Below are 9,605 nucleotides of genomic sequence, written 5' to 3' on the forward strand. Positions count from 1 at the left end.
GAATTTGTCACAGGGTCGCGCAGGATCTTTTTCGGGACATTTTGTGTGATTAGTGGCAGAGTTTGCATCGGGCATTTTATCGAAAGCCGACTCGAAAAAAGTGCCTTTGGTTAACCAGACAGTATAGTTACCTCGCATGAAGCCAACATGATATTTCCGCAAGAGCGTAGCAACATAATTGCGAAACAGTGACGGTGGGGGATATGTTTCCAAGTTATGTATATAGTCGGTTTGATTCCCAAAAAGTCCATGTTCCCATTAGATATTGAGATATGTTTTATGAGTAGTAAATTACTGCACTGGCAATAATAGATTTGTCGACCACCTTTAGCGTTGATGTCAAGGGACGTTCTAGCCATTCAGCTCAGTCGAAAGTGACGCTTAAATTCATTGCTTCTCAAAGTTTTATTTACTAGAGGGCCGTGCACTGTGCGAAACAAACTCTTATTTCACGTTTAGATGTTTGCATTTTGCGTGCCACGTAAGAAAATTTTGCTGATTGGTGTGTCGTTTGCTTTAAAAGTTTGAGCTATAGGCCTTTAGGGAACTATTTTATCGAACAATCACTGATCTAAACAATCGTTTTACGCGCATTACGCCTCTTACAAAAAATGTGATTTTTGAATGACTACATGAACTTTTTGCAGTGAGATAACAACTTCAAATGAACACCCGCGTTTATTAGATGTTTCGCATTTCATGCTTTACATAAAAAAAATGTTGTTGATCAAGAGGCCTCGTGTGACGATGCAACACACTCGTGTTCGAAACCACCGGTCGAACTTCGTCGTTCGATGTCGAGGATTGAATGAGGTTGTAGCAAGAACTCTTGTGTCAAAAGTTGCAGCTCTTCAGCTAAAGTCTCCTCGCGAAAAGCAATTCGAATGTCAGGAACATTGGTTTTTGTGATGTCGTTTCCAGTTGACCCGTCGCTTCTAAAGATTAAATTAACATAGTTTCAACATTTGTTGTGTTTTGCAACTTTAAAGCATTTGTGGTAACACCGAAGCCACTAATTGCGAAAAGTACCGGTTCCTAGTCCGTCTGGTTGGCAAACACTGAACGTTTCGGACCAAATGCGCTGAGCTTTCTGCATTGTTTTGTTTCATATTCGTTTCAAGAGTTAAACTTTAGATGAACTTCGATTGAAAGCCGAAAACTGTTTTTTCAGTGAAGTTCCACAATCGTGCAACTACGCTACGTCTCCGAATTAACCTGTATTCATCTCCAAGCCATCTCTGTTTCTCCTGATGTGAGAATCCGCTCAAACGCACACTTGTTCTTGCAAGTTCACACATGTCGCACACGCTCAGCTTCCAAACCTGAATGGAAGAGATGTGATAAAAGTAAACTATACCGAACCCGCAACCGTGTGTTTGCACCAAACAGATCTTTTTAAATATTCTATTTGGCTATATAAATAGGCTATATAATAGACCTTAACAACAGCCTTTTTGTTTCTTTAATTGCAAGGAGTGGAAATTGTAGCCTAATGTAGATTTTTATTTTCGTCTTATTCGAGTTTCGTTTATTTCGATGTTTTATTTGATCAAAAATGGTGGCAACTATCTGCGTTGATTGTCTTAACGGCTGTTAGAATCTTTTAATTTTAAAAAATCCATAGGTTTATCCATTGGTGTTTTTAACTCTTCTAATTAAAAAATGGTTATAACACCTGTGCAGCGACGGCATATTCCTCCATAAGTGGTTCCATGGTGAAGTGAAACTGCAAAGGGTCGTCAGTGGAAAGACAGACGTTGAGACCACGCGCAAAATAATCGGGAAAAGGACTTTTGTTATACTCAAGAAAAAGGTGGTTGTTGCTAAGTGGTGACATGCAGATTCCGATTTGCGCCAAGTAATATAAATACTGCAGAACAGGAACCTAAAAACAACAAAATTTCCTAAATCATGACTCTTAACATAGCCTAACTAATTTCACATAAGTTGTGTTAATAACTTATATAAACTGCTAGGAATTAGATGAAAAACTGCACTTTTAATTGCTTTTCCGTTTGTTACAGAGTTTTACTCGTAGGCTATATTTATGAAACGGATATGTGTTTTTGTTTATAAAAAGTTTAAGCGCGTTTGGGATTGGTTTGTTTTCGGTAGGTCCTAACCAATACTGACGAAAAATTTAACAAAGCTGTATTTTTTTCTACGGGAACTATTTGTAACATAACGTCCTGCAGGTAGCAGCAGTTTAGACTTACGACCTGCCTTTTTCAGTACCAGCCCGTGTGAGATGTTTTCGGCCAAAAGAAACGCGGTAAGCAGATGGTCTAGATGTCCAGCTTCTCCACAGTGAGGACGTAGAGCAAATGTGTTCATACCTCGTGCACTATATAACAACATTGTAAAAAGAAAAGTTTATTGGGAAAACTCTACACGTTCTTTGGAGATATACGAAAAAGGCTTTGTGATAGAATCAAGGTGCAATACAATAATTGCTTTGGGACTTCAAATAACTAAGAGGTTTATATTTTTCAATTTATGACATAAGAAGACTTTTCTGGTAGCTTTACGGACGGTCTTTGACCGAAACATTAAAAAGCGAAGGTTAAAAATCATAAAATGCTATCCGCTTGTGTGTGTTTTGCATATTTTTGCTCTGTAAACTAAATACTACGTTTGTATCTATTAATCTTCTAGTATTTCGACTGAGTACACAATATTAAATTGATGTGAGCGCTGGTGGGCGTTATTGCTCAAAATGCTTTCGACTTTAATAGCACAAACTTACTGTCGAAGGTGGTTGATCCGCATAATATTTGCATACATGTAATAAATATAGTAAGTGTAGGAAGGATTTGAGTCGCGCATCCATTGGTCCGGAGTAGGAGAGCTTTTCTTCATAAAACCTGTTTCCTGCTTTGATTCGTCATCGACGCTGTCAAATCCAATCACGTGTCTGCATAAAGGTACGAAGGTACAACTCACAAACCGATATTTGAAGCGTTTCCTAATTATACATTATTTGGTGGCTTCAAAAACTGTAGTTGTGTATTGATAAACATCGCTTGAGTGTCTTAAGTTTTATTTGAGGAATTAACTCCTTGAAATTAAAAGGCTAAGGCGTTATAGCCTATTTCAGTATAAAGTGGTACACAGACGTAGTGTATTTTTACACATCTTTAAATTTGCTATCAGAGACCCGTCAATTTACCTTAAAGCGTATCAACACCCTTTTTTACCTAAGAAACAAACTAATTTCTTTGTGTTTGTGAGGTTTCACGGTGGCTTCCATCACCGGACGAAACACGTTGTTAAGAATTTGCTCGAACGTTTCAACCGCTCCCTTTGACTTGTACATATCACTGCGACGAAATAATGTAACATGTTTATACGCTTGTAACCAACTTTTGTATTTGTGACAAAACCCGATTAGTGTTTGAAAAAGGACAAAACTTCACAGGTCAAAAGTAATTAAAAATCCGTAAAACAGTTCAAAATTGGCATATTCTGAAGTTCAATTCTTCTAAATTGCAATTATTTTCAACATTTTGATGATGACTTCAGTGATCTAGGAAAATTACTCGATACCACTTATTCTGAACAACACATTATAAAACCAAAGTTACAAAACATCCGAAGCTATGTAGGTTATGTTAAAAAATAAGAAATTTTACTACAAGACGAGGAACTTGAATGAGCCAGCGTATGTGGATAAAAAAATAAGAAATCTTACTAAAGACGAGGAACTTGAATGAGCCAGCGTATGTGGGTGCTTTCAAGTTTGTGTGAACAAAACCAATGAGCCAAACTTTCCCATTCATCGTAACTCTTCCCGTATATTGAAATCCGCAGCTCAAGTAGATGGTATTTTTGCTCGGTCAGGTTTTGTTCGACTTGCTGCAAGATTAGTATGATTAAGGCTTTAATTTAAGTAAATTTACCGATCTGAAACAATTATTGAGGGAGACTTCGTTGAAATCAGGCAGGATATGATCCCATATCGAAAGATTAGAATCTTATCCGAATTTCGGTTGTATCTGACCGAAGTGAGAAGACCAGTGGAAGAAGTATGCTGGCAACGTATAAGTATATTTCATTCGAACTTAAAAGCTCTACAATCATTTTGTTGAAATCAAACCACGGCAGATGTCCAGGTTTTCAGTCCTGGTGTAACTATTCTAAACAAAGCATTAGAAAATACAATTATATATGTCTGTATGCTTGACATCGTTGTCCTGAATATGCAATGTATTAAAAAGTTTTCCTAAACTTAAGAAATGTATTTTAACCTACACTTATTATTTCAGCAAAGTAATCTCCGTTTATGTCGTTGTTTGTCTTGAGAAAAATCTCGCGCAGTTCAGAAGCACCCATAGGACTGTACAGGTTGTTAAAACGGTCAAATCGGTGAAAGGTTTGGCGGTCCTAAACACAATGCTGGTTTACACCTTGTCTTGTTTTTAGTGCCAATCCGACGACAATCAATACTCACAGCATGAACATCGAGTGAATCCACATTAAGATGAAGTGGATCCAACTCAAGGAATTCAAACACCTAAATATTTTAAACACTTTTGTAACTTTTTCAAAACTTAGGTTAGAAATACAGTCGGTTTGACCTCTTTTAGTGTCATCTTTTTGCCATCTTTCTTTAAAACTACTCGATTTGGTTCTTTCTTAGCTTTTTCCTGCATAAACCCGAGGAGGTGTTTTTGACTCATGCATGCAGCAGCGTGAATATGTGTGTCTACCTGCAAATTTTTCCTTTAAAGTTTTAAAAATCCAGAACACACCAGATGCCGATAGCTGATTTGTCGCATAAATCTAAGCCTATAAGTTAAAACGCGCATCTAGCTGTAAACTATCACATAGTCCCAAAATAGACTTTGCCATTATTTAAGTACCCTTACTTTCCGAACGTTGTAAAAATCTCTTCTGCAGGAGCGACCAGGATTTTTCATCATTTCAAGTTCGGACTCCTCGTTGAGAAGTCGGTGCATCCCAAATTTGTTTTTGAGATAAGATAATCGTCTGTAGCAGAACGACTTCCTGTGGTATTGCAGGTTAAACTAAATCATAGAATTGCCACAGAAATAGTTTTGTAAAACTAAAATGCAAGTTGACTAAAAATAAACAACCAATGTATCTGTATTGTTGCGCATTATTTCATGCTATTTCCTTTTCTAAAATATGCACAATACTTTAAAAACCACACATTTTTTGTGACAAATGTTACGCAACGAAACAAACTGGAAACAAACTGAAACAAAAGGGTTATACCTACAGTGGACCGTCAGCGACCAGTGCGTACAGAAGATTTCGATTAGTGACGAAACTGTCCCGATTTCCACAGGGCAGGTGCACTTCCTTTCCAGTTTCACTGTCAATCACTGACACCACACCTTGTTTAGTGGTAACTAACCAGTGCTTTTCGTCGTTTGGAAAACGAGGCTTTTCCATTGGGTACAAGTAGTCTAAATAAAAAAAGACAAAATTGTTTGGAGAAAACTATTTTTTGACACAAGTTCTTTCAAATATTGGGGCATTGAAAAACAAAAATGGAAAGGAAGCTCCAAAATACCAAAAAGAAACAACGTAGCAGCCAAATCGTTTTAAACTTGGTTTACATTTAGATTAGACATGGATTTACAACCATATTCAAAAAAAGAGTTAGACCTGGATAAACAGCAGGCTTAAATGTAGTATGAGTTGCTTGTGCTGTAAACTTAGCAACGACATTGGGAAAATGCTGTCTTGCACGTCGCATGTAATACTGGCGAGTTTTCAGAGCGTGGATCAAGCTCAAACACGAATCACGGATTTCCTGCAAAATTTAAACGAAATCGTAAATAAACCATGAGAAAGTAAAACTGGTTTTCGTATAAAAACCTTTAAATATTTTGGTGGCAGAAAATTCGTTTAATTAACGTTTCACTTACCTTATATATCAGTTTTATGGTGAAAGAAAAAAAAACATAACTTACTTGCTGGCACTGAACTTTTCAAATATTCATGTTGTGTAAAATACATTATAGGTGTTAAAATACACAAATTCGAAGTAGGCCTACTCTTCACTGCTGATGTCGCTTACCAATAAGGCGAACTCTTCCGTTTTCCCTGACACAAAAACGCGTTGATAGGAAATCTTGTCGAGCAGTTCAAGAGCCATCTCACGCTCCTCCCATGTTTTTCCATTTTCGTGCAGTACACTGTCTATGGGAGTATGTTTTTCATCACCATCAGTCAGCTCTGCTTGGCTGGTCCTCGCAAGACTTAGCAGCTGGACGTCGGATTTTCTTTGAAGCGAAAAGATTTTCATTTCATACAGATAGATCGACAGCGAGGTGAGATATATTACATAATTACTTCAACTTTTATGTGCACTGTCAAGAAAGAAAGAAAATAACACAACGTTGTAGCGCAATGCAAAAAATGCTTGTTTAAAAAAGTTTTAAGCTTCTCTTATAAGATTTACTTAATTGGTTCTTCGGCAAGTTCTGGATCAGCAACCAAAGGAATGATGCTAGGTCTGTGTTTTCCTGTGTGAAAAGTCATTCCAGATTCAAACGACACCGAAGCTTTGTGTTTCTGCATGCGACGCCTCGTTAACTCTGATTCAAGTTCAATTGGTTTCTCGTTTCCCATTTCGACATGACGTTTGGTCTCAGTTTTTAAATCCTCCTGCGTAATAATGTGTGAAAATATTGGTGAAAAGCGAAAAAGTGGAGATTGACTGTTGTTCTAAAAGCAACCTTTACTTCAAAGTATTTATAAAACACATGATTAGTGAAAAAAATAGCAAACGTTGCTTTACGCTCCTGAGTATTACTGTGTCTTTCTTATCGTTTCTTTTAAGCCTCGAATAATAGCCCTAGCACACTTACCAGAAACAAACGTTCCGCTATATCTGAGAGACGCTTTGTATATTGTTCTGGGTTGATGAAAGTTGAAGTGCTGTCAGTTTCGTCGTCGACTTGCGCGGATAGAATTCGTACAATCTCATCTGCCAGGGCAACTTGGGTTGTTTTTGTACCATTTTCTCCGATAGATCCGTATGATTCTTCTGACGTGATCGATGTAACTTCTAGTTTAAAGTAAAAATAAGCAGACACGCACAACGTAAGAGGTTTCAAATTAAATTTAATTGTAATAAAACTTGTTTTCGTAACTTATACTTTCTTTGAACTCAACTTACTTCACCAACATTTCGTTCATGTTTTAACCAACCGCAATTATAGGAAAATTACATTTTTATGCAGCAGAACAAATGCCAAACTAAACTAATAACAAGATAAGGTAACTTGTACTTAACTTACCAGTTTCGACCCTTGATGTAGATAAACAGCTTCCCATCTTTAATGCCTTTTTCGTGTAGGGTTATGTTTTTACTGATCAGTTTTACGTTTTCGCTAAACAATGCAACTGTTACGTCACTGAAAAGGGATTGTCAAAGGACTCAGTCTGAAATCTGGATTAGCTTCCAAAAATTGGCCCTCTTTAGAAAAATTGTCAAGTGCATTGATTGAATCAATTTGATTCCAACATTTACTATGTTTTGAGCATATCTTATGGACTGCGCAGTGCTGAACTGTTGATATTGTAAAACACACATATATGCTTATACAGGCAACAGCAAAATATTGACAGAATGTTGCACTGACATACCATTAGGCCTACGGGTTGTTTATGGTCAGTGTTTTTTGCGTCTAATCAATTCAAAAACAGTTGAATGTTGCGACGACCTAACAAACATAAAACCACGCACCTGGGCAGCATTGTAAACCAGCAGTACAGATTAGAAACAATGAGAGTTAGCAGAACTATTAAGCGCTTTGCTTAGCAAAGTCATAAATTATTTTTTATTCGGTTGATCAAACAACTATGGCGTCAAATGTTTAGCCTTGTACTGACCCAGTGGGTAGACAATTAAACACTCCGTTTATCTGACTCTAATAAACAAACAAACTATCGCTGTCGAAACAAACCTAAAAAGACGCAAAACTAAATTAACGTTCCCACATTATATTTCAATAAGGCAAGCCACGAAAGCGCCTCTTGCGGCTAAACACGCAACACAAAAGTCACCGCGCCACGAATCAACTGTGAGATATCAATTCCAATGCGTACTCTAGTCACTCTATAGTCACTTATGCACTGTTATGGTAACACTAGGTAACTTAAGGTAACTCTAGATGACTTTAGATAACTGGTTTTAAGTTTAAAACACGTCGGTCTTTATAGCGTTCAGATCAAATGTTGTTATGCAAGCGCAGTCGTAAAAACGTACGCCCGAGAAGGTTAAGTAAGTTCTAAACCGTAATTATTCTTTAAATTGCTTTACAGAAGTGTCACGTATAACATGGCTGGAGGTTAATTTAGACGTGGTTCTTGTTAACACGTTAAAAGCGATACAACAATAGCCTTAAGCCAGTATATGACCAGCGTGGTGATTAGAAAACAGGTTTAAAAGCCGGTCAAGCTTTTGTGTAGAAAAAAGGTGAGGTTTGACCGAGTTTGACCGGGACAATATGACACGACAATTATACGAATTAAAATGTTTTGAATTAAAAAGTCCAAAGTCCGATATGTTTTAAATGAAAAGTCCAAGGTCCGATACAGCCTCAAGCAGTCGCTCTTAACCTTTTAGATGTAGTTTTTTACTGAAGTCAATCACCAAGTTCGAATATCTCCCTGTGCTTATTTTATGATTATGTTTTTGTGTCATATAATAACAAAAATTATATTTATTAAATTAAAAAATACCTTACTTTGTGACTAAAATAGTAATATAGAGACCTTAGATATGCGAGTACAACTTTAAACAACAATTTAGGTGCCATTGACTTATACCAGGGGTTCTTAAACTGGGGGTCGCCCCTCTAGGGGGGCGTGAGGGGTTCGCAAGGGGGGCGCAGCACAATCTGACTATAAAGTTTTCACCTACAAACAATTGTAAATGAATGCATAGGAATAATGTCGGAGCTGATTTCGAACTTATTGTTTGGAAATAAAAGTAAACTCTTCATTACTGTGAAATGGATGTCCAGCCCAGGAGGCGATTTTTGTATGGGCGCCAAGATATGGTCGTTCTAAAAATCCATTTAAAAACTGTTAAATTGTATAGTTAGTCTCATCTTACAAGCAATGCATGTATTTTACGTCACAAGTAACAAAAAAATGCGATTGTTTGCGCACAATTAACACTTTGTGCCTTGTCTGTGATGTGACAAAACTGGCTTTGGATCAATCTTGGGCGTTGCAATGCCATGAAAGTAGGTACGGTAATATTAATTCTACATGTCGTGACAGTAAACTTTCGTAAGGAGTAGATCAAGTTTTGAATGTAACAAAGTTATCAATACGATTTGGCAAACCAAAAATTGGGTCGCGAGCCGGATGAAATGACCTCGCGGGCCGTAGTCTGGTGACCCCTGTGCTATATAGTCGGCGGTACATTTTTTATGTGTTCTTAATTTCGCATTAGAGATTGCCTTGACTTTCAGTGCATCAACAATTTCTGGGCTACATATGCGTAGTTTACCAGAATACTGGCAACGTGCGCGCAAAAGCCTTCTTTTTATCAGTGTTGAAGTGGCTTTTTCCAACGTTAGGAACTCACTTGACAGTAGCTTAAAGCGGACCTACCG

At 37.3% G+C, this 9,605-nt stretch overlaps 1 protein-coding gene across 3 annotated transcripts; it reads right to left on the reverse strand.

The window, feature by feature from the left end:
* Positions 1–659: 659 nt before the first annotated feature.
* LOC145212756 (AMP deaminase 3-like) lies at positions 660–9,576 on the reverse strand. 3 transcript variants are annotated; one of them, XM_080080999.1, is made up of 17 exons: positions 7,275–9,576; positions 6,843–7,042; positions 6,434–6,639; positions 6,050–6,254; positions 5,635–5,782; positions 5,243–5,432; positions 4,869–5,007; positions 4,578–4,709; positions 4,451–4,513; positions 4,252–4,383; positions 3,692–3,855; positions 3,198–3,320; positions 2,747–2,914; positions 2,224–2,344; positions 1,676–1,885; positions 1,216–1,322; positions 660–935 (listed from the first exon to the last, which is right to left on the reverse strand). In XM_080080999.1, the coding sequence occupies exons 1-17, from the start codon at positions 7,309–7,311 to the stop codon at positions 728–730; spliced, it is 2,553 nt and encodes an 850-aa protein (XP_079937125.1). In that variant the 5' UTR covers positions 7,312–9,576; the 3' UTR covers positions 660–727. The 3 variants fall into 3 exon arrangements, with proteins under 3 accessions (XP_079937125.1, XP_079937126.1, XP_079937127.1); XM_080081000.1 differs by lacking the exon at positions 4,578–4,709; XM_080081001.1 differs by lacking the exons at positions 660–935; positions 1,216–1,322 and having other exon boundaries at positions 1,755–1,885; positions 2,217–2,344.
* Positions 9,577–9,605: the final 29 nt, after the last annotated feature.

Source organism: Phallusia mammillata, chromosome 2 (genome assembly GCF_965637545.1).
Source record: "Phallusia mammillata chromosome 2, kaPhaMamm4.hap1.1, whole genome shotgun sequence".
Taxonomy (NCBI): domain Eukaryota; kingdom Metazoa; phylum Chordata; class Ascidiacea; order Phlebobranchia; family Ascidiidae; genus Phallusia; species Phallusia mammillata.

What these genes read in the sequence shown, in the direction of transcription:
- LOC145212756 (XM_080080999.1), bottom strand. Translation starts at nt 7,311, where the DNA reads ATGGGAAGCTGTTTATCTACATCAAGGGTCGAAACTG. An exon ending in TAGCGGAACGTTTGTTTCTG is followed by an intron (nt 6,640 to 6,842) that starts GTAAGTGTGCTA and finishes ATTATTACGCAG; the next exon opens with GAGGATTTAAAAACTGAGAC. An exon ending in GAAATTAGTTTGTTTCTTAG is followed by an intron (nt 2,915 to 3,197) that starts GTAAAAAAGGGT and finishes ACCTTTATGCAG; the next exon opens with ACACGTGATTGGATTTGACA.